Consider the following 25,639-nt stretch of genomic DNA (forward strand, 5'->3'; position numbering starts at 1 on the left):
CTACTGGGTCATAAGCTGCTCACCTACACACCACACACACACCCGACAATATACATCAGTACCTAGGTGAAAGCAGCTTAAAATATAAATCGAAGTCAAGCAATTTCAAGAGTCATATAAAAAGAAAAGGTCATCCTGGGAGAGTGTGCAGAAATGAAAGGTCTCTCACAGTTCAGAGTTCAAGGCTGATGTAAAAGCCTGAGAGCATTAATTATTATTATTATTTTTTTTTTGCCACCTCTAACCACTCGCATGAGCTTACCTGAGCCCTGTCCTTGTCAGATTCCCAATTAACAGGAGCCTGAGATAATTGCCCCCAAGAAATGGGCCCAGGGCAGGCTCTTGCCTTAACTTTTGCTCTTATAACAAAGACAGAAACATGGTGTAGTAGAAAGTACCCTCGTCACAGCAGACAGCTAGACCTGGACCCACATATGTAGGCTGTGTGATATTTAGCAAGTCATTTTCCTTCTCTGAGCCCTAGCTTTCTCATCTTTGCTGGCTCCTCATAAAACCGAAATTCAGTGAGACAGTGTGGGTGGGACTGCTCTGTAAACTGAACGTACTACTGTGAATGTCCACTCAGTCCATTACCATGTCAGTCATTATTTCCTCCTGAAAGCCAGAAACATAGGCTGTCAGGTGTAAGTCAGCAGTTTTCTGGGTCCAAGGAATTAAGAACTCTAAGATTTGTCTCAGAGAGACCTGAAGGCAGGAGTAGGGCTTATTGCCTCCACGTCTCTTTAAAACTCAGCAAATATTAAACAAGCTCCTACTACTTATCCAGAGCTTACCTTTCCTAGTCCCTGTAATTCAGAAAAGGATGTCCACAAACACATCAGGACTACTGAAAGCACATTGCAAAGCACCTTGTAGTCTGAATATTCATCAATGGTTTCGAAACTAATATTTAACCTCATTACACACAATACCTTCCAAATTAGGACCACCAGATTTAACAAATAAAAATACAGAATACTCAACTACATTTGGATTTTTTAGTATAACTGGAATAATTTTTTTAAAGTATAAGTATGTCCCAACTATTGCATTAGACATACTTATACTAACAAAATCAAGCTCAAGTTTAACTGAGTGTCCTGTATTTAATCTGGCAACCCTATTCCAAATGGACAAACAGATCGGTCCTTTCTCCTACATCTTATAGTAGGAAATCTGCATGAAAGAGAGTTGTGAAATCCTATTTCCCTTGTTTGGCAAGAGAGTAAAGGATTGGATTGATCTGGAAATTGGACTTGCATGGCCCAAGAAGATATAAAGAGGCACAGATATTAAATATTAAAAGCAGATTTTAAAGAAAACAAGATTGAGCAAGGATGGGGAAGTCTTAAAATTTCAAATAGAAATCAACATCCCAGCCCTGTCCTGGCCCACCCAGGACACTTTGGAGAGGCAGCTGCCCTTACCTCTGGGTATCTCCTTAGAATGCTCTGCCTCAGGCCCATCCAACAGGTCCATCTTCGAGGCCTCCTCGGAGGGGACACGGCGCCAGGACCAGCTCTGGTTTCCAAGGTCATGCAACGGAGGAGAATACTCCAGCTCACAGGGGAAGTCAAAGCTACACTCCAGACCTGCAATGACAGCCAATGATCAGTGGAGCAAACTGTCTCCCAAATGTGACTTTCTAGCGCCATTCCACCATTCTAGGAAGTTGGCCTTCGCCTCATCCAAACCTTCCCCCTATCCAGGCACGGTGAATTATCAACTCCACAGGTGTAAAGGGAACTAAGAGAGAGAAAGGTGTGCTTTGTATAACTTAGATAATGGGAGGTGTCCTTAGAGAAGGAAGGTTAAAAAACGGAGCTAACAAGTTGGACCATGAGAAGCTCTACATCCTGCAAAGTTATCTGATGATATGGAGAGGACCTGAGGTCAAGTGGCAAGAGCCTACTTTGCAACCAGTTAGGTCTGAATCTAAGTCTGTCTATGTCATTTATCAGCTGGGTGACTCAAAGCAAGAAAACTAACCTCTCTGGCTTCAATTTTCCATACCTGTACATTGGAGATGATAATACCTACTTCTGGAGTTTGCTGTAAGGGCTGTTAGGATAACGCATTATTTGTATACATGAGCCTAGTCAATCACTGATGCTCAGGAAAATTCCTGGTCAGGTCCTGCGCTACTTGAGAAGTCCAAAGGGAACTCAAGTCTTGCAACTCTGTCAGCCCTATTATCAACCCCCTTCCAGAGAAGATGGCCAAGGCTATGCAAGCTAATTCAGGTTTATTCTCTCTTGGGGAAGGAATAGGGAAGGTCATTGGGTAAGGAGAGAGTAAGGAAGGAAGGAAGAGGCTATGCCCTAAGATGTTTATAATATTTTTCTGGGCTTCTTTGTTGGAAAATCATTTCATTGTGTCCAAAATCATTCCATGTTCACCTTGCCTTTGGGATAATTCACCTTCTCTTTCCTCTTCCTTATTCACTGTATATTACTCAAAGTGGATGAAATACTTTGTACCTGGTAGGTTCTCAATGCTTGCAGATGGAACAATAGAATATGTGCCAAAATACAAATTATGGAGATGTGAAGAAAGAAGAATAAGATAAAAAGAACTAAGTGTTAGATTGGGATTTTGGGGGAATTGGGACTTTGGGAGAATTTGCCAGTCTCCTCTCACATGGGGAACTTGATGCCCTCATCAGCAAAACAAGGCGTTTAGATGATTCTAGTCTAAGTACCCAGTAAAACCTGGATTCCAAGTCCAACTCTGTCACTGATTTGTTGGCTGCATTGAATAAAACACTTAACTTTGCTGTACCCCAAATCCTTAAAATGAGACTGAAACTAGCTGTTTTCTAAAGCTCCACACTGACTGGACTTTTTTAAGGTTCCAAAGTCCTTGCTCTCAGAAGGGTTATAGCTAATTTGATAAATCAGTCTGTGTGGTGGTGCTAATGGGGGCTAACTCCCAATTACCATTGTGCATTTTAACAGCTGCTTCTGGGGCTACTGCTACCTTGATCTGGCGCTGAGAAATTCAGAATGCAGAAGTGGGGTCCACTCTAGTGCAGGCAGCCGCTCACTGGGTTGCCCTTTAGTCCCACCTGTAGGCATCTGACCCTGCGCTGGAGTGAGAAAATAATAATTCTCATTGACACTAGTCAAACTAAATCTAAGAGAAGAAGAAAAAAAAAATCCTTCAATTAAAACTTCTATTAAATATCTTTCTGTTTCTTAGCCAGTAGAGATTTATGTATCAGCTGCTCTCCAGGAGCTGCCATTCTTCTGGTCCGAAGGTTAATACCACTCACCCTTTCATGATTCAGACAATTCACCTTTATAATGGCAAGCTGAAACAGGCAGAGCTAGTCTTGTCTGAGTTGACATGACACTGCTGCCTACATATTTTATCAGCCTTAAAGCCTTTCTACCTGCTCTGAGGGCTGAACTGCTGCTATGAATCGGTATCCATGAATTGTGGACTGCTTTAGTCTTTATGACTTTCTTGGTTTTGATAGCAGAATGCGAGGTGCTTGGTTTTGATAGCAGAACACAAGGAGAAAACTGATTCAACATTTTGTACTCTGTAGTACAAAAATTATACTTACAAATGAAAGATGTAGCCGCTAAACCTGGCTCTTCTGAGAAGAGTCGAAAGACCCATCAGCATTAGTTAATGATCAAGTCAAAGATGGGAGAGAAAGCTGCTGGCCACCCCCAACCCATATCAACAACTATTGGTACCTTTCCCAAAGCTTCAACTTCTGTGGCCCATCCTCTGTCTTGATTTTTCTCCTCCAATAAAGTCATTCTATTTCTATTTGGGACAGAGGTATGGCATGTAAGCTCAGATACTGCCTGGCAAATGTGCCCTGTGTGCATATTAGATAAACAGACAACAAAATGTACAACCCCAGTATCAGTCCTAGGATCCTTGAACTCTGGAGAGTCTGATAATCCAGTGTTTGGACCAGGCCCTGCCTAGTGAAATAGGCTGGACAGATACTCTGATTATCGAATAGTTTCCTTTTAAATATTTTTGCTTTAAGGAAGCCTTCCTTTAGCTGTCAAAGTTGTACTCTGGCTTTAAATAGGAATGGAATTAACATTACAGCTCATTTTGGATGAAACTGAAGTGGGCTTTTCTACATTCTGATTTAATTCCTGACTAAAACATTAAGACAGGTTTCTTTCTCCTGAGCTAGCCTCAGTGCTTTTTTGAGCAATAATATCTGGGATGTGACTTATTGAAAAACACCAGGTTAAGTCTCATTTTGCTTGGGTCTTTTCTGGGGTTCTACACTTGAATCTCTGGGGTACTTCTTGAATCTTCACCCTCCTCTGACTTAGTCCGTGTGATTCAGAGGAGACTGTGGTCTATTTTACAGATGGAACTCAGAGGGATTAAGGGCTTCAGTGAAGTGTTCAGCCAGCTGTAAATAACCCAAGGGCAGGGGCAGGGCCACACCCAATGGAAGGAGTGGGGCGTAGCATTCACCAAGTCCCAGCTATCTGCCAGAGGCTGTGCTAGGTATTTGCTTATGTCATTGGATTTAATCTGAAGAAGAACCTTGAGAAGTGGATGACATCCTTTCTCTACAATGAGGAAACAGAGGCTCTGAAAGTTTATTCTACTTGTCCAAAGAGCAAAAGACGACCCTGAGGAAAAACCAGAATGTGACCCAGGGCTGGAAAATGATGCAGATCCAGGTGATTTTCATGACACCATAGCTTCGAGTTTCAATCCACTATTATATTTTGGTTATTAGACCCAACGTGTGCAAACCCTTCAGATGTGCAAAGCTTTCTCCACTAACCTGAGGGAACAGATCAATATGTCCTCTGTGTCAGGCCCATTTTGCAAAGTGACTGTGACCTTCAGAAGGATCTAGAGATCTCAACCTTACTTTATGTACCTGTTAGAACACAGGAGACTCTAACCATTGAAAAATGCAATATGAAAAAGATACAGTTTCCAGAACCTACTGATCATAGTTGAAAACACTACTGCCCACTTTCTAGTCACTCTCATCGTGGGAGAAAGGTAAGGTGATGGAATCTGCTGGAAACAGTTCACCTGATGAGAGGAGTGTCAAATGCTACGACGGGAAAGGTCTTGGCAGAACAGTGAGGATGGTGCCAGGCCGGGTTGTGCAAACAGCAGCCGAGGGACCTCAGCAGGTCTATTCCTTTCTCGGTCTGCTTTTCTGAATTTGAAAAATGAAATAAATGGAGCATACACCCTCTACGTACCCTCCACCTATGGAGGTCACTGATTTTATAGGGCTCATTCTGGACCAACATGACCAAACCTACAGACTGTCAGTCACTTTCACTGCTGCCATCCCTAGCCTAGAAGCAGATTCTCCATGGAAGGAGGCTGAATGTGCATCACACTCAGTGGGGACTCAGTTTACTTCAAGATCCTCAAAGAATTCAATATAAAAGTTCAGGTAAGTTTTATAGATGACTGTTCCAGAATGAGTATGAGTGAGTGAGTGAGTGAGTGAGTGAGTGTGTGTGTGTATGTATGTGTGTTTTCATGCATTTTTATCAGTTTGTACCTATATTCTGAAATCCTCTAAGTTATGAGTCACATTTCAAAAACTGAAGCCATTCAGGAGAATGTTATGATAACTGATCAGAAAAATCCTGTGGTGACCATGCCTAAAGAGATGCCCATTGAACAGTTGAACGAAATGGTTAATGTCACTTAATCTTGGCCATTATGAGGCTTGAATGCAAATACTGCAGAATGAAAAGCAGAGCCATTAAAAGAGAGAGAGAGAGAGACAGAGACAAAGACAGAGACAGAGACAGAGAGACAGAGAGAGAGACAGAGAGAGACAGAGAGAGAGAAGAAAGCCATGTTTATCGATCCCATAATACTGCACCCTTCTTCATTTTGTCTATCATCAAGAGTGTTTCAGAAGTCAAGCTTGGGGTCAGACTTAAGTTCTCGTCTCTGGCAGCATTGGGTGTGTGTTTATAGACAGTCCCAAGCCCCAAGTGGAGGACCTCCATTAGGCCTTGGGAAGCATTTTCATAACTGATAACATTTACTGAGGGCTTTCTGTGGTCAGACGCTATATGCTACATGAGGCCGCCTTCCTCATTATCTTATTTTACCCTTATGAATTAAGGAGGAATCTTATCCTCATTCAACAGAGGAAGCCATTGGGGCTTAGAGAAGTGAAGTCACATCGGAGGTTACTAAGATAGAAAGTGACTGAGGAGACTCACTGACCTGTTTCCTCCCTGGGAACCCTGAGGCATTGTCAGTATCTCACAAACAAGTAAATGTGAACTGAAAAGGCAGCAGAAATAATTGCCATCATTCACAGCCACAGACACCAATATGGGTTGAGACCTGCAGTGAGGCAGGACAAAAACTGGCCCCATGGAGGGACAGGGAGGGCCAAGTTGGAGGCAGGACAGAAGTCAGAGCACCTGAGCTGTCCTTGAAGGACCTGATGCCATCTTTATAAAGTTGGTCCTGGGATGCCCTAGGTGAGGACTGAGTCAGGTGCACATTTCCGAGATCCAAGCCTTAACCCCAGTATGTATGTGATCAAGGAATCCAAGGTTACACGTGCAGTAAGGCCCAGGGCTAAAGTTCCCATCCAGGTTTCCTGACATCTTCCAGGATATCGGCTGAGTTTCTGGGGTAAGGTTAAGGGTCCCAGTTGAGAAACAGGATGGGGTGGGGGTGAGGTTTCCATGGCCATCAGGGGCCCATGAAAGAGTTTATGCAACTGGATACTTGGCCATGGGATCTGTATCTGATAAGAGAGAATTATCAGGTTTGCTGCTAGTTTAAAATATGATGTGATTGTGATTTTGTCTTGGGATTATTTTCCTGTCTCTAGTTATCCTGACCTGATGTTTAACTGCCACGACGCAGATGGCCTTGACATGGGGCCTGACACTCCTTACTCGTTGAATGGTTGTCTCTATGGTCCCACCCAGCCCTACAACCATTTCCTGTGTGTCTATGCCTATATGTGTTATTCATTAAGTGATCTTAATATCATCATGATTCCTTCTCAAGAACAGAACACAAAACCTATAATTTGACTCCTGCCACCTGTCAGCTGCATGATATGGGGGACTCTCCCTCTCTGAACCTGAACCTTGGTCATCTCAGTGATAAGACTAACTCACTAGTAGTGCTGGGAGGACTCAGTGAGATGATGCATGTGCTTGCAATGGAGAAATTCCCAGCACATATTAGCTGATTCAGAATTTACACACTCATGCCCTTTGTGAACAGTTTTTGTTTGTCATGAGAAATAGTATTTACATTGAGTATTCCAACCAATGGCACGGGATCATTCTCATAGTATTTTGTTACACCATGAGAAGGTTGGCATGTTTGCCTTTAGTGATATTCTGAGTCAGAGGCTGTTAGAACTTGAAATGATGTCTGAGGTCAACCCATTGGACAGCTGGGGGAAAAAAAGACAAGACCCAGGCAAGGGAAAAGACCTGCCCAGGTCATGCGGCCAGTCAGAGTCCCTTGCACACAGCGTGGAAGGCATCCCCCCAGCTGTGAATGCCTTTCCGAAAGCCAGGCAGCATCAAGCCTGGGCCAGGCTGAACATTAGAGTTCCCATTAGAGTCACCAGCTCTCACTTCCTCTGCCTCAGTTTACTGGCGTGTTTAAGCTGAGGCTGGATTGCTTCATGGATGGTATATATAAATGCCAGTGTATTCCTGACAGGCCTGATTTGTGTATTCAACAAAGAATCACATGAAGCATCAAGCACACGTGGCAATTCTCTTACAGATGGCCTTTAGAGGTCATATAAAACAACTTTATATTTGAAGCTACAGTTCATTAATGACTTTGTCAAACCCAGTTAGAACTCCTTACTCAATCTTTGCTTTTTTGATGTGCTGATCAAGGTTCTCTTTGGAAGTGAAGTCACACGAGACCTTGGGTAAGGAAAGCTAGATTTAGCCCTTGCTCTGTGGTATGACTTCGAGCAAATAAAATGATTCTCAGGCCTCTTCCACCTCTGTCATTCTAAGAGCAATTTCACATTTTGGGTAGATGGCCCAAACAAGTTCTCTAACTTGGCTCTAGCCAATTGGTCAGCAGAATCCTAAAAGTCCTGACTTCCAGCCCAGGCTCAGATGATTAGGGGCTTCTACTCCCCACTTTCTAGGTTATCTCCTAAAGGGGCACTTAATTCACCAGTCACCTTCAATATTAATCTACCAGCTACCATCAACATCTGGTCACTCACTTCAAAAAACTAAATACCAAATCTGGCCCCAGCCTGCCCACTCCCACTATTCATTTGTCATGGGGCTCTAGAAATGAAATTATTCACTTCCTTCCCACCAGTTTGCTCCCTAGAACGTGTCTGGGAACCAATCATCCAGTTCAAGACATCTGTTTAGCCCACTTATAATTGAGCTGCAGCAAAGAAGGGCCAAGCCTCGTATAATCAATCAATTACATAAGCACAGCCCTGGAAGGCAGACAGTCTGAGAAGGTGTGTAGCATGCATGCCCACAATGGTGGGAGATCAACACCAAAAGCTCAACTCTCATTTCTCTTATCCGCGGCCATTTTAGAGAATGAAGAAATGGAACTTTGCTCTCTATCCCAGATAAGAAAATTGAAAATAACTAAAACTCTACGCATTCTGAAGTTTACTAGTCCAACCTCCTCATTTTACAGATGAGAAAACTGAAGCTCAGAAGGGTGAACTGACTTGGTCAAAGTGGAATAGTCTTGGGTCTGGAGAAGTAAGAAAGTGAAGACCAAAACCCAGATGGGACTTCCAGTCCAGTTGTCTGCCTGCAATTTACAGGAAGCATTCATTTAGAACATGGGATGGGGGGCTCTAACAGAATGAAGTAGGTTCCAGAGAACATGGTAGAAACCCTAGTAGTATGTATACTGCTCAGCATGACATCCATCCACATGGGATCATTCCTGAAGCCAGAAGGGTGGGGGAGAGCTCTGACTAATATGGCATCCATGAGAACCAGGGGAAGCTGATGGTCGTGGGAAGTCTCTACCCCAGAATGTGCAAAATGGCCCTATACACTTACTGTTCTATCTCTGTTGGTGAAGATCTTCTGGGTGTTGAGATGAATATGGAGTTTCCTCCTCAAAAAAACAATCTCAAATCTCAAAAAACAAGCAGATACCAGGCTGCCCTAGCATGGACCCTATACCCTTCGGGAACTCCCAGGCCAGTGGGGGAGATGGACTTACTCACACTTGACTTTAAATAAGCAGACATGGTGAGGCCACAGAAACAGAACAAGGGAGACTTTCTGCCTGGGAGGACCAAAGGCTCATGGAGGAGGGAACTTGTGGGCTGCATCTCGAAAAATGAAAGGATTTTGACAGATGGTAAAGGTTTAGATAGCAAGTTTGTTAAGAACAGAAAAAAGAATAGGTTGTTCCAAGCAAATGAGGCTAGTATGGCTTACTTTTGTGTACATGTATAAATTTTGAGGCTGGACTGCACAGGATTCAATCCTAACTAGGATAGTATCATGGTTAAAAGTAAAGTGCTTTCAGATTCCGAAGGGTAAAACTAGGGACTTAGAGAGTTTAACGGAAAAATCTTCTAGCAAATAGAGCCATCCCAACAAAATGCAGTCTATTCTTCAGAAGTTGCCTGTGCTCTGGCCATATGGAACTTTCCCCTCATAGTCAGTGCTTACAGTGATGCTGTCAATTAGAAATCATGAACATTCCCATTTTTTCAGATGACAAACAGAATCAAAGAGAGTGTTTTTCTGGCTGAAGATAATAAATAATTCACAAGAATCAGAGCTGGGAATGAATTCCACATCTCAGATCCCACCTTGAGTTTCCTCCCTATGGTTCCATACTTTTAGACAGGGGCTGGAAGACCATGGCTTGGATGTTACAAAGGAGATTTAAACAGGCAATGAGGAGGTGAATTGAATGATCCATGGTTCCCAAACCTACAGTCCCTGGGCCCCAGAATCTTGTTTTCAAGAAATTCTGCTGGTGATGATGAGGCAACTAGACTGAGCCTAGCTATGGTTCATCTACACCAGGAGGGCACTGATGTTACATTGATGCATCCCTCAGGACAGCAGAAACCCACTGGGCTGATGGAGACCCAAGGAATTAAAGTGAGATGGGCAAAGCAATAGACAGAAGTGTCATTTGAAGAGACGTTTTGTAGACCAAGTACTGATAAAATATGAACTATTGCCTATGCCTCTGCTATGGAGGGGTGAGATGTGGGTTCTGCCAAGCAGATGACCCGGGTTTGAACTTCAGGTTTGGCACCAGCCCTGGGCTGATCACTGACCTCTCTATGCCTAGTCTCCTCATTTGTAAGATGAGACTACTTGACCAGACTGGCATGAGTTTGACAGCTCACAATTCCATGAATTTCTCATAGACCAAATTATCCTAGTCATCTACTCAAATGGGCTGGTTAAAGTCTTGTTCATTGGAGGTCTCTTCTGACATAAATTTTTGCATCCGGGGTTGCTCTAGACAAAACATTTCATTTTAAGAGGATTTTCTCTCATTTTTCTCACTCTTGATCAATCATTTTCTTGCATATGTTTTAGACACATATCTTTCTAGGCTGATTAGAAATGCTCTGTATATAATAACATCTCAGATGTCCCAAAGCTGTCAAAACAAATTCCTCAGCTCACTCACATATGCTGAATATGCTTTTTTGAATTAAAGGAAAAAATAAGCCCTCCCAAGGTAATTAAAGTCACCGCTTTAAATTCTAAACCAAAGAATGCCAAGCCCAGGTACTGTTCTCTATTTAGACATATATCTTTTCTGAAACCATTAGTATGACTTTAGGAATAAGAGGGCCAGTGGGAACATCCCTATCCTTTACTAAAACCGAGGTCTTCAGGGGCTGAAAAGCTCCAGACTGGGAACTGAGAGTCATGAGTATACTACTAGTTTGCCCCTAGGTTGTTCAGCGAATGTTGCAATTTCACCTAGTATATATTTATTAAGAACACAACTGAAAACAAAACACTGGATTAAATACTGGAAATGCAAAAGGAAACAAGATGTAGATTCCTTAAACTGTAATAGCTTACAGTCTAGGAATCTTGATGATTCGAGGCCACAAATAATGAAGATATCAAGAAAAGTGTGACATAAGACATATAAAGCGCTATGGAGAGGCATCATATAACCTTTCGTGGTGAAAACATGGGGAAAAGGCAAGGTCTACAACTTTGCAGGCTGTTCTAATTTGGAGTTAATGTGGTCACCAGCTGCTGGCTGTGCATGCTCACTACATGGTTTCCAAAATGAAGCTCTACTAAAACTAACAGACATACTATATATTAGTGCTAACACTGAAAAGCCTTATTTCCCAAGCAAACCTTCCTATTAGGTTTGATTGTTCCTCAAACCCAGGGATACCATGCACACATATAAAACAATCAAACAACAAATATTTAAGAAGCACTTTCCAGATAGATGGTTGGAGCCATTTTAGATATGTGATGAAAGTGAACTATGCTAGAATCTCTATGAGAGGCAGGGGAAAAGAGCTTGGCAAATTGTAGTTGTTCCATGGATAAGTGGATGAATGACAGATAGATGGATGGATGAATGGATAGACAGATGTGACCTAGTCTACATTTGAGCCATACAAGGCATGAAATTCAAACTAGGAAAGTGATTTAGTTGAAAAGATATATGAAGGAAGCCCCAGATTGTATGAGGATGGGCACCATCCAATAGGATTTTTGGAGAATTTAGAATGCTCAAGAAATAACCATTCCCTGTACACATCAGAATCTCCTCAGATTTCAAGTGGGGGATGACACCACCCTAGTGTTATCATAAAATTTCATCAATTTTTTCCCATAAAAAAAAAAAAACTCCAAATAGAAAGAGATATCAGGGTAGCCTGGATACTCAAGAAAAGCTCTGAGATAGGGACAGGGACTGAGCTGGGCCTTGCAAACTGAGCAGGCAGGTTCTAGGGAGACAGATTCAAGGCAAGGATAAAGAAACCAACTGGGAACAAAATGGAAGGAGAAAGCAGGAGACATGGATGAGGGAGGAAGAATGTAAAAAATAAAGGTATTTACCAGGGAAAGGAAAGGCCTTCTTATGGTCCTTATTCTACTTTTTCTCTAGGCAGTTTCAACACTGGTGATGACTCCTTCATCTTAATTTCTTTATGCCTTTGGCTTCTGTGGCTATACCACATTCTAGTCTTCTACTTTCCTATTTCCCCATCTCTGTTTGCCTTAGCCACGGTCTGTGCTACTGACTCTCTATCTTATCTCTCTCTTCAAAGCCAAGACCTGATTTACAACTCTCTACTGACCATCTTCACCTGGATGTCCTGAAGGCACTTCAAAAATAACTTGTTCAACATAGATCTCACCAACTCTCCTTTCCCTCTAGATGTCTTGGTTGCCATCTCTCCTTGCCAAATGTTTTTCCTCCTCATTATTTTAGTTAACAGAATCTCTATCTTCTCAATTAGTCAAGATGGACTCCCTTGACTGGGCAAAGAGTCATGCTTGGCCCACAGCTAGAATCTCTCACTACCTATGCTTCAAATGTAGGATCGTTATGTCTAAACCTTGAGTGCACAGAAATCACTTTCTCCAGGATCATCCCTGCCACTCTCCCCCAGGTCCTCTACTCCTTGTCACTAAGCTTGTCCTGTTCCTGGACATGCCTTTGCACACTCAGTCTCTCTGCCTGGAATGCCCTTCTCATTGGTCTTGGTGGTACCTGGGGTCCAAGGCCCAGCTCAGCTGTCCCCATCTCCAGAATGTCTACCTTCCAAAGTCTTCTACATAACTGGCCCCTTCCCTGTGCTTTGGGGAGCTTTGAACATGCCTGTTGCTGCACTCATCATTGGGCAGGCAAATCTGCCTCTTCCCCGGGAGCTCCTTGAGAGAAAGGAGTGTGTCCTATTTTTTTTTTTTATCACCGCCATGCCTAGAGCATGCCCACGCATGCTCAAAGAATGTTTATGCCCATCCTCCCATTCCATGTGGTGTCAGAGACACACTAAAGGGGAAATAATGCAGGCAGGTAGGGATGAAGAAATGACCCTCAGGTGGGAGGTCAAAATCTGACCAAGCATCAGGAAGCCTCTTGCTCAGGTGTGAGAGCTGAGACCATGTTAGCAGGAGGAAGAATACATGGACGTAAGTCCAGACAGCCCTGACTAATCCTTTCCAAGTCTGTCTGTCCATATCTCTTACTCTTGGTGTCTCTATTTCTTTCCTTTTTGCCAATGCTTTTCCCTCTCTGTCTGCGACAACTGTTTTAAATAGATCTCTTTTGACTTGCTTTCCTTGCCTTTGTGTCAGCTGGTCAATCATTCTTTTATTATCTTTTAATCCAACTTGTTTCCTTTTTGCTTTTTGCTCAGTCTCCCACTAACGTAGAGATAAATTGTTGGTATTTATGAGTAGATCGATAAGTCTTCATTTTAAAGGTAAGAGATATGATCAAGTGGAACATTTTAAACAAGTCTCTTCTTGAAACACCTAAGCCAATTGCTTTTAATTTAATTTCCATGGATTGAGTTCATTGGCTCCCAGCAGGTTAGTGGTCTTCAGGGTGACAGATGTTCCCTGCTCTTGGTCTTGTATGACTGCCAGCATTACTGCCCCCTTTGGGACTCAGCCTTCATGGTGAATGCATTCAGAAGCCTTTTGCTTACCATGCGATAGATAAAAAATACAGACACATGGACTAGGAAAGAATTTGACTTCTCAGCTCAATGGAGCAGGGCTGGTAATAGAACACAAAAAGGCCCAGCCTATCAGGGCAGAAGAATTGGTAAGAAAGCTTTCAGCCCTGACAGTGGTCCACAAGAGAGCTGGGAGCTGCTTTTCACTGATGCCAGGCTCTTGAGGGCAGAATGGCTGATCACGGCCAGCCACATTAAATATGTAATTTCAGAAATGTGATCAAACAGACTTTCTGCCAAAGCTATGAAGCAAATCCCACGGGGGGCTGGAGGGCCTTTTTGTTTTCCATTTTTGATTCTTGGCAGGTTGATTTTTTTTTTTTTTTTTGAGGGAGAAATATATTTAATTTACCGAGTATTTTCAATCTAGGAAATTGAAACATTAACAGGACTGGTGATAGTAGTAGCAGCAGCAGGAAAAGTAATTAAAAAGTCTAATTTTTCTTTCTTTCTTTCTAAAAGCCCCAGTACCTAAATTGGATGGGTCCCATGGGCTTGCAAGTAGACCAATTTTTAATACAATTTTTATTTAAAGTCCAACAATGGCTTTGTTGTGCCCTGATGTTGGGGTGTTGAGAGGAATCTTCCTTTTGCAGGAGTCAATGTTCTGGACATTGGAAGACTAGAGGGATGAAAATTGTTTTTGTTTATTAGGGCTGTCATAACAAAGTATTACAAACTGTGTGGCTTAAAAAAAAAAAAATTTCCTCTTTCCTAGTTCTGGAGGCCAGAAGTCTAAAGTCATCTTATCATCAAGGAAGATGACAGCTCTAGGAGAGAATCTGCCCCGTGCTTTTCTCATAGTTTTGTTAGCTGCCAGCAGTCCTTGGCATTCCTTGGCTTACTGATGCATCATCTAATCTTTACCTCCATCTTTATGTTGGCATTCACCCTATGTGTTGTCTTTGTGTCCTCTTCTTAGAAGGACAGCAGTTATATTGGATTATGGTCCACTTCAGTGGGACTCAACTTGGTGGTATTTGCAAAGATCCTACTTCCGAATAAGGTAGCACTCACAGGACTGGGGGTTGGGAGTTCATTCGACCCACAACAGGGTTATGGTCTATGGGGAGGAAGACAAGATGGCCCAAGGTGTCTGGGAGGTCTTCCCCAGTTAGGAAGAGGTGACTTACCTGGCCTGCCAGGGATAGTTTCAATTTGGTGACATCAAGTCTTGGCCCTACAGCTGCCCAGATCTTGGATATCAGACTGGTCATTCAGTCCAACTACCAGGTTGTCCAGGAAATGAGAGCCCTCTCATGGAAGGGAGACTTCATCTTTGAATTAACTTTGTGATGTAGTAGAAAGAACACTCGGCTTGAAGTCAGAAAATTTGGGTTCAGTCTTTTCTAACTGCCCACCTGCTCCATAATTTGGGAGCTACTGGTTGGAATAGACTTTTATCTGGGTAAGTAATCAGAGCCTAATCCTGTAGTCAAGTCTATAAATAAGTCTTAAGACATCAAAGCTGATAATACAAGAAAAACGTTTTTCTTTCGGTGCCCCCGCTCCTTCAAAGACCAGGGGGAAAAAGGTGCAATGGGTGACGTTCTGTTTGTTGATGATGAAATCAGCAGGCTCCCATCTTTCAAGATGAGGTGAGAAAGAACTGGAATCTGGCACCAAATGCCATTGAAGAGAATATATTTTACACAACATAAAAGTCTGCAACATAAATTAGAAGAAATATAGCGAGACTTCAAAACGGTAGGCCAAACTTTTTCCTCAAGCAGATAATTACAGGCTGGGGGTGAGTAAATCTTATTAGCCTCCCTCCACCTTGTCTCTTCTCATAACACACTGGTGAAAAGAAAACCATGCTCAATTCAGGACTGGACAGCTAGTCTGAGCGGGCTGGCCCGCCGCTGTCCGTCATGATGCCTACGGCCAGGCTGCTGATGCTACTCTCATCATCCCTCCCACCTCCTCCCCAGGATGCAGGTGAAGACAGCCAACCAGGCAGAAAGCTTCATCACTCTAATGCCCACATCAACTTGCTGAGACTTGGTTACTTCTCACTGTCTGAAGAACTATCCCTTCAGGCGGCAATTTTCCAGTCAAATTTCTCTGCCCAAGTTTGAGGTCTTAAAATTAATGAAGTTGTTAACATTTCTTAAAATGCCTTTCACGGCAGGCAGTTGAAAGGTATGGATTTATCGCCAATGAGCCTGCTGGCCTCTTTAGTTCATAGAGGGAGATGTGGGCTGAACCCCCACAAACATTCTTAAGAGGACAGGAGTCTTGGCCTTACCTCTGCTTTCATTTTGCTCTGCAGTAGGTCTCAGGATTATTCCTCAATCTCTGAGTTCTGGGATGAGCCCCCAGAGTCACTTTTTGTGGTAATGAGCCTAGCTGCCTACACGATTATTTCTCTGGATTCTGAGCTCTAAGAGAACAGGAGCAAGTCTTACATGTTTTTGTATTTATATCACCTCCAGCATCTGACACTGGATCAGGCACAAAGAGGTGGTGGTGGGGATAGGTGGGTCATTATGAGTCTCAGCTGAATTAAATACAGTAAGAAGATGAAGAGGTTCTAAAATTACCACTGCACTTAATCAAGGAGCCACCAATCAAGAATCAGCTCTTCCTATCCTGTGAATCAACAGCAAAAATGGTGTTGACTTTGGCACCCTCATCAAGAATCTGGGCAACGTCTGGTCAGTGGTTTGGGTCCTCCACTCTGTCAAGAAGGAAAATCATGAAGATTCTAGGCAATAAGGAGAGTTTAAGAGGGCTCTTTGGAATCTTCCAGATCTACTCCTTTGCCCCAAGTCAGCATGCCACTCCACCCTCACATTACAGATGAGAAAGATGAGACCCAGGGGAAGAGAGAGTAGGTGTATCAGGGCCAGATAGTGGTAGGTAGCATTTTGAAAGCTCCAGTGGCTTTCTCAACCTGCAACCTCTTTCTGGATATTCCACAGAGGACAAATGTAGTACCCTCTGTGTCCTGCAGGAGGTAGACCTAATGTTTTAGGACATTCTGCCATTTTATAAAAGTTATCATCCTATGGAGATACTGAATGACTTTGAAAGTAAACGCAAAAATTTTATCCAAAAATGAGTTTCATCACAAATCTGGTTAAAAGGCAATAACAATACAAAGGACCAGATTTCCATTGTTTAAAGATACCCACCCTTATTATAAGATGACACCGAATGTCTAGCTTAAATAAAATCAAGAAGGAATTCTTATCTGGAATCTCCTGACCTTTGCTGATCTTCATCACCTGCTGGGCTGGCTTAGGAATAGCAGGAAACATCCCAGAAAAGTATAATCCTAAATTGCCCTCAGGTTTTTGATGTATTTATTTTTTTAAGTTTGAAATAAAAGATACAGTTAATATTAATCAAGACTAACTGCATTATGGATGAGGGGCAGCAGTGAGTAGAAGATCTCTGTTAAGTGCATTTTAAAAAGCTCGGGCCCAAGGGCAGAGACTAAGTATCAAGAACAGGTAAATATGACCAGAGGAGATCTAGAACTCAGTGCTGTCCCTGGTTCATAAACGCTTCATTGAATCAGGCCTAATGAGTGAATTCCATCCCTGGAAGCCTTCTGCATTCACTCATCATGCACAAGCATTATGAGTGTCTTCTATGTGATGGTATAAAGTGAGGAGCAAACACAGCTTGGTGCCTGCCCTCGTGGAGCTCACTGTAGAAGAGTTCAAGAGAAGAAAAAATGTCAACCTGGAAATACATCGGATCCTCCAAACCTGCTCTTTCCTCTGCAAAGGCCCCTCTCCTGTGAGCTGTTAGGATGAGCACAGAGAATAAGGACTCCTCCACCAAGTAAATATGACCTCCTGAGGGTTCCTAGGATAGGACATAGCAGGTAGCCCTCTGGGAGGAAAGTGAACATAAGAGAAGAATTCTGGTTTTGTAGTTAGAGAATCTACTCTGTGTGCTCTTATTAAGCTCAGTTTCTACATCTGTAAAAACAAAATAGTACCTGGCCTTCATACCCCTAAGGTTGTTGTAGAATCAATTGATCTGAAATAATATCTGAGAACATGTCGAGGTACCTTTAAGGAATTACCCAAATGTAAGGGAGTCACTCGAGGGACCCAGAAGACCAGCAACTCTCATAATAACAATCCTATCTCAAGAGATCACCATGAGTAGAAACATTCATGGGTTAGAACTCTATATCTAGAAAATCATAGTCAAAATGTAAATAAGCATTATACCAAATGACTGGTAAGGGAATTGGTAGGAATACCATACTCCACAAAGGCTGGGGAGAATAGGATACGGCAGCAACGAAGCCCTTGGCTTCTTTCAGGATACGAAATACAGAACTGAATCTAGAGAGGACAGGCCTGGGTGGAATGGTCTGGTGAAGTTGGGTGCCAACGAAAGACTAAAGGCACAAAAAAATTTCCTTTGCATAGGAAGCTGAGGGATCCGCAGACAGCCATGAATAACAAACTGAAATTCACAGCTTCCTTGATTATGAGATGGTGATTGTGCATCACAAATAACTATCAAAAATATACTTACCATATCGGCTGCGATGAGACAGGAAAGGAAAGGAATCTTTCATTATCCAGGTCAGATTCCATGCAAAAGAATCAGGAGGGAGAGAAGGCAGATCTGTTGGTGACTCTAAGGAGCTGTGACCTGGGCATAAAAAGAAAAAAAAAAGAAATACTAATCCATGTGCTTAGGATGTGCCTTTTAGCTGTCTGTCACTCATTGCCTATAACAGAAAGTTCATAAGAGGCATTCATGACACTCATTAGAAATTGAAGGGGAAAAGACTGAGCCACTAGAATATTGAATTGACCTCAGGACCTCAATGTACATTTTCTACCAAGGACAACCAGCTCTAAGTATGACTCTTACGACCAAAGCCATGCTGAAGATCTCTGGGAAATGAACTAGAAGGCAGGCTACTGAATGGCTTGGTCTAAGTTTTATCCAAAGTACATTATATCTATGAGAATTTGTATAACTTTATAGAGAACTTCAATTCATCTCATCTAAATAACACTTCTACTCTATGTTCAGGTTTGTAACATTACCTAATGCTGTTTGCTTGGGTTATTGCCTAATCAATGAGAAAGGTGAAATTACACTCAGAAGTTGTGAGTTTTTGACAATTATGCTAGTAAGAAAAAAAAAATCTAGGTGATGAGTTTTCCCATATTCAAGAATCCAGTAAGCCAAAAAAAATTAATGTTTTCTGATTTGCATGAGAGAACAAAAGACTGAGAGAAAAGGAGTAAAAGCATTACCCCTTTGCTTAGCAGTACCTTGGGTGGGTTTTGTGCGGTGAAAAGCAATTTCACCAAAGGCCAGATAGGTCTACCTAGGGAAAGACTTGAGTTTATTCAATTTTTAAAAAATTAAATTAATCTACAAATCAAATGAACATGTACCGCAGCCTCTTACGTAGTTCTTTCCAGAAACCTCCGACTCAATCACTATTTGCTAATGTTTCGTGGCAGGCAAAGTTTTTTTCTGCTAAAGGAAGGGTTTAAGAATAGGTTCTGTTTAGTATATACATGTGTAGCCCAGACACATCTTTCTGGTAGCATTTCTACAAAATGGCTCAGATGAAATGCACCGAAAGGGGTCAGGAGCTATGCTAGTAAGTGTCAGAAAGAAGCCATGTCATTTCGCCCTCGCATTGTCTCTGTTTTACAGATGGGTGATGGGTCTGAGAGAGGTGAGGCCTAAGGTCTGACAGGTCTATTTGGGGGTAGGCTTAAGTTTATTAGACTTTTAAGTAATTAATAATATAAACTGAGCACACGTAAACCAGGCACTACGGTAACTGCTTTAAATGTGTGATTACATTCACTTCTTATAACAACCTTATGAATCAGTACTATTGTCAGCCCTTGTTTTGCAGCCAGATTAGATATTCTGACAGTGGCCACCCAGCCAGTAGGCAGGACCCAGAGTCAACAGACCAGGTTGGTCTCATGCTATAGCCCACAGTCTTTCTACCACTCTTTATGGAGCCCCACAAACTAGTGCAGGGTGTTCCACAGCTCTCTACAGGGCCATTCAGGGTCCCATAGGGCAATGGCTAAGGTCATAGGTCACCACTGAGTATGCCCCAGAACAGGACAAATGTGTGAAGGGTCCGAGAAGACTCTGGCAACCAACCCCTTACAATGGCCTCCATGTGAATAAAATTTGGCCTTTCTATGTCTGAACCATTAGCGTAGCTCAAATTTTAAGTAATTTTCAAGTAAGAGGCAGATCAAAACTAGCTGTATTCCTCTGTTTCCAAGGCAGGTCATTTTTCTGAATGATATAGTTTGGGATGGTATTAACTTCTTCCTGGACGTGAAGACCCAAGTGGGTGGGGATAGACTTCAGGAAGCACTTACGAATCTATGAGCAGGCAAAGAATGACAGATGACTTTTAATAGGGACAAGAGCCAGGTTATATATTCAGGGATTAAAAAAATCTGAAATCATTCAAAAGGAAGGGCTCTGAGGACTGAATCATGGCCCAGAGAGGAGCCATGGGCATCACAGTGGGTCATCTCCAAAGATAAGCTTAAAGCATTTTGTATCCGAAAAAAAAAAAAAAAAAAGCCAATAAATTGTTGGGCATCTTCAAAGTTGGATACTGGAGAGAAATCAGGAATTTTTATCTCGCCATTACAGTAACTCCTAGAATTTCTGCCAGCAGACTGAGCTCACACGATCCCAAGAGGGAGGCAGATGGTGATTTACTGGATGAGGATGGGGGTAGCAATGGATGGATCAACCAAAGGATGGGCCTCTTCACCTGGATAGATAAAGACCAAGAAAAACAGTCCACATGAATGAATGAAGTTATTTGTCAAAACAACTTCGAAAGCACTGAGATGTGAGTTCTAGTCAAAGTTCATAAAATATTTATAAATTTAGAATATAAAGAAGGAAGTACTTCTGCATTTAATAAGTACAGGGAAGAAGCTCTCTGTTCCTTTAACATTCCTTCCCCACCCCATCCTCACTCCTAGAAGGAAGGGGGTTTCTAGCACAGAGAAACATGATGCCATGAAAAGGAATCCATTTAAGCAAGAGAAAGGCTTGCGTTTTTTTGTTGTTGTTGTTGTTGTTTGTTTTATTTATTTATTTTTTGATGCTTCCCTCTGAAAATATGAGGATCCATAGTGAAATGGGCCTGACTGGCACCAAAATATGGGATAAAGATGTGAATTAAGACCCACTGGCTCAAGAAGGACCCTGGAGAAGAGGACTAAAAAGAAAAGGAGGAGAAAGTAGCAGCAAGAGCTTCCAGGTGCTCAGCTGAGGCCAACAGGAGATGGCCAAGACCACCACCTGAGGAGCGGAAAGTAAAAATAGGACATTATTTACTGGCTACAGATAAGACTGTTTTAAGGTAGCGTTTGTTTGTTTGTTTTCTCCTGGTGATATCCTAGCCCTTTCCAGGCACCACAGGGCATCCCGGCAGAGTGAAACCCCCAATTTCTTGATGCAACTCTTCTTCCACCATGTATCACCTCCTTATGTCCTCAGTAGATTCCAGGGTTCATCACTATGAACAATTCCTTTGTAAACAATGCAATTCCTTTTCGTCTTTCCTTCTTTACAATTGTCCTGAGCAGCTGAACACGGTGGTAGGAGCGGAGGGGAGCAGAAGGGGAAGAGGAATATACCACAATGCTGACAAGTCTCACTTTAAATTCATGACTACAAACCACAACAGTACCCTCGGGGATCTTAGTGCATTCTTTGACAAGCTCAATTTACCTCTCTCCAGCACCATCACTTCCAACTTTCTCTTACCCTGTAAACCTTCATTTCCCTCCTTCCTCCACATTTTCAGCTCGTAACTTTGTTTCTTATATTGAGGAAAGAGAAGCAAGTCTATCAACCTACAAGTGTCAGCACCTCATCTCCTGTTATAATGGGTACACTATCCATACTCCGGCAGCATCTCCACTTAGGTGCTAATCTCATATTTTTTCAAAGAATCTGCTCTTGCAATAGTCCCCCCTTTCTCCTACATCAGCAAATTCCCGCCTCTACCAAGTCAATCTCATCTGCAGCAAATACCGTATTAAAAAAAGAAAGAAAAAAACTTCCTTAACTTTCACACTCTCCTTCAGCCACTGTCCTGTTACTTTACTCCTCTTCACAGCTCTATTTCTTAAAAGATTTGTTTATGCTCCTCTGTCTCCACTTTTTCTCTCCCATTTTCTCTGCAACTCAATAAAATCGAGATTGTCTCTACTACTCCAGGTCAAGGTCACTGGTGACCGCAACTTGCAGTCCTTATCATACTAGACCTCTCAGCAGCACTGGATCCCGCCAATCATTCCTGCTTCTTGGACTTCTCACATCTTGGTGACTACATGGTCCTTGGTTGTTATAGTCCTTGCCTCTTACTTTAGTTTCAGGTCCTCTTTACTATTCTTTGTCAGATCCTCCCCACTTTGCAGGATGTACAAAAGAAACATTCTCCATTTACCAGCAGCAAATCCCTAGGAGATATCATAGCTGTATACTAAATTTCATCGCAGTGGCTTTAACCAGCTGACAGCAATCAATGACCATGAATTCTAAGTAACCTCGGGACATCAGACCTTTCCTGGGCCTCAATGAACAAAGGACTTGTTTTAACCAATCACACACAAACTTATGAGCTCATTCTCTTCTGCTCGAAATGCTGATTTTCAGTTCTGAATTAGGATGGCCATCATGTAACTCCCTTCTCAAGGCTTTAAGCACTGACTTTTCTTCCTTAGAGAAGTACTCAGTGAATTTCTCTTTGTCTGAAAATATAAATAAGCTCAGCGTTTTGTTTTGTTTTGTTTTGTTTTGAATTCGGTGAGGCGAGGGTCCTGTTTTATTATTTGACAGCTGTTAAAAGTTCAGAACGTGGGCCTTTTCTCCATCCAAACTCATTCCCAAAACAATCCCATCCAGTTTCAGAGATTTAAAGGCCTTCTATGTACTAGTGCTACCACATCCAGGCTCCACCTCCCCGCTGAGCAGCAGAATATATCACCAACTATCAGCTTGGAATCTTCATTTATTGCCTGATCTCAAAATTAACACATGAAAAAATAAATACTTATGTCCTTCCACCTAAAGTCCAAGTAGTCCCCATTTCAGAAAGTGATTACTTAGTCCGAAAGCCAAAGAGGAATCCTCGATGCCTTCCTTTTTCTCACATCCCACATCAATCCATCAACAAATCTTGATGGCTTTACCTGAATTTTCCCTTCTCATCTCTCCCACATCACCTATCACCCTGACTACTGTATAAGCTCCCAGCTGATCTCCCTAATTCTGTTATTATCTTTAGGGTGTTCTCCACACAGCAGTTAGATCAACACTTCGGCCCTGAAATAGCTTTCACATTTCTTGCCACAGCCTACCCCTTGAAAAACCCCATGACCTGGCCCCTGGTTCTCTGACTTCATTTCCAACCATTTTTCCCTTGTCCATGGAGCCCCAGCCCCACAGACCTCCCTGTCGTTCCTCATACTCGCAAAGGACACTCCACCACAGGGCCTTTGCACGGGTGGTGCTCTCAGCCTGGAAAGCTTCTCTCCCCCAGCCTCACACAGTCAGTCATTCCCTCTCTCCACCCTGGTCTCTGCCCAAGTGTTACTTTTTCAGAAAGAGCTTCTTGATCATCCTGTAGAAAAATATCACTCCCCATAAGCTACTCTTTATCCTCTTGCCCTGAATTTATTATTTATTATATTTATATTAATTTGTTTATTGTTTATCTCCTGTACTAGTTACTATGACATCCCCATACCTGGCACATAGTAGGGACTCAATAAATATTCGTCAAGTGAATAAAGAGCCCTCAAGAAAAGTGTTAGTTCTGGCACTTATTAGCTGTTGAACTTCAGGCTAATCACATGCTCTATGGAACCTCTCTGCTCTGAAAAAGATGTTAAGAGCAAGAACAATGTGCATTCCTCCAACTCTCAGGGTTTCGTAAGGGCCAGATGAGATAATGTGTGCATGATGTACTCTTTAAATATCAGTCGTGCCATTCTTGAAGTTTTATGCTTCTGTCTCTGCTTCAGAATCTGAAACGAATGGGCGTCTTGGTTCCTTTCCTATACCTGGGGATCTTGAATACAAAGTCCAGAAATCGGAAGTGCTCCCAAATAGCTGCTTCCCTATTATTCATTAGGTGATTATAGCTCTGCCAATTCTCTGTGATCTCCACTACCCCAATTTAAGCCAGTCGGAAATGTCTTTATTTCTAGTCTTTATTTTTACATGTCTCACTCTGTGTCTATTTATTCCTAAACCAATGTACGTAATATAGTGAATATATCGTACACGTGTTGTTATAAATGACAAAGAGCTATGTGTGTGTGATGGTTATTTACATGAATGCCCTGGGTTCACTATCAAGCGTGTTTTACAAACCTACATCAATAAAATGTAAAAATGCCTCTCTTCTAAGCATTCCTTGGAACTGCTCCTGCCTTGCCTTTTACACGTTTTACTTATTTATCTTCCTTCTACAATAAAATAATCAGTGATAGCCTGCTAGTTTCCTCCCTTATTTGAAGACACACTTAATAATGCATTCTTGAACAATGATTTTGTGTCGCACAAAGCAAAGCTTAACGTGGCCAAATAAATAGCAGTCTGGATGTCAAATGGCGGTGATGAGCAGGCACAGCAAGCCCGGGCATACGGGACACGCCTCCTGCCTGGGATTGGCAGCCTGTACCTGTTCAGCCAAAGAAACCTTCTCAGTGAATTTACATGACTACTAGAGTCAATGGTTATGTTGGAGTTGTAATAGGCAGTTCATTGAGTCTGAAAAGCTGAGAAATGATTTTCAGAGTAAATAAAGGAAGAGTTAGCAGATGTGGTCTTTGTCCTAAACACACATACTTCCCATACCTCTGTACGCCTGGAAAATGAGAGGTTTGAGCTAGCTGTTTACTCAGGTCCTCTCCAGTTCACACCCTGTCAGTTCTCCGCAGTTTGCTTTCACATTTCCTCCAGCTGGCGCATTCAGAGAGGAGCTATTAGCGTGTGGGGCGGAATCTGAATGGAACTAAACAGCCCCACTGCACCTCACCTTTCTCTAAGCCCCACTCCCCTCCTGCCAGGGAAGGTTTGCAGTCTTTCTTGGTAGCTCAAATTCTGAAGCAAAAATTATTATCTACTATAATAGTCTCTTGTCTAGTTAAACGTCATTGTTTTGACATGTTTCTTGCCTCTCCTCAAACCCAAAAAGGCCTGTGTAAAACTACTGAGTTCATTCAGTGGTGAACCGCATCTGCCCTTCCTCAGGCACAGCTTTAAGGACTAGTGAGGGCGACAGAAAGGAAATTTTATCAAGGCCCCTAACCTTGGGAGGCGGGCTACCTGCGGAGTATACTAGACCCACACCAAAAAGGGAATCACAAAGTGGCTGCTGCAGAAATGGCTAAAATTTGGTCTTCACGTTTTGGCCACTACTTACGTTTTCGGCCTTATTGCCTACTTATGAGCCTTTCACGTTCCATGGTTTCGATTGCGCACATCTCCAAACTTCCGGCCACGCTGATCCAGCCTTCTCCACCCCTTCATTCCTAAATCCTACCCTTTCTTAAAGGCCTAACCCAAATCTTTCCTTCTCCAAGGTTCCCCATCTTTCCTGAGCTAAAGCCTCATCAAAGCTTGAGACGGAATGCAGAGTGGACTGAAACAAAACGAGAACTGGGCCTTCCTGTCTCCTAAACCACCACAGTTTACTGCCACTTGGGACAGCGACATTTAGGCCATTTATCGAACAAGCTGTTCAAGCTACTTTGGTTGATCCTGACAATGGAGTATAACAGTGTATTAATTTCACTTAGAAATCTGAAGCTCACAGATTTAGAATTAGGAAAATATTCTTCATGGGGGCTGTTTAGTGTTCTGTGGAATATGCTTCCCAGGGTCAAGGTCGGGGTCAAATCAGAGGTATCTCCTGACTATGTCTGTGGTCACCAGACTCAT

General features: G+C 42.5%; 1 protein-coding gene across 1 annotated transcript in view; it reads right to left on the reverse strand.

Moving 5' to 3' along the window:
• ALK (ALK receptor tyrosine kinase) overlaps window positions 1–25,639 on the reverse strand; it is a 598,490-nt gene that overhangs the window by 407,796 nt on the left and 165,055 nt on the right. The window contains exons 2-3 of the mRNA XM_036224695.1: window positions 18,194–18,313; window positions 1,428–1,592 (exon numbers count right to left, since the gene is read on the reverse strand). Coding sequence (XP_036080588.1) covers window positions 1,428–1,592; window positions 18,194–18,313 — 285 coding nt within the window. The remainder of the gene's footprint in view (window positions 1–1,427; window positions 1,593–18,193; window positions 18,314–25,639) is intronic.

Source organism: Rousettus aegyptiacus, unplaced genomic scaffold (genome assembly GCF_014176215.1).
Source record: "Rousettus aegyptiacus isolate mRouAeg1 unplaced genomic scaffold, mRouAeg1.p scaffold_m13_p_7, whole genome shotgun sequence".
NCBI classification, from domain to species: domain Eukaryota; kingdom Metazoa; phylum Chordata; class Mammalia; order Chiroptera; family Pteropodidae; genus Rousettus; species Rousettus aegyptiacus.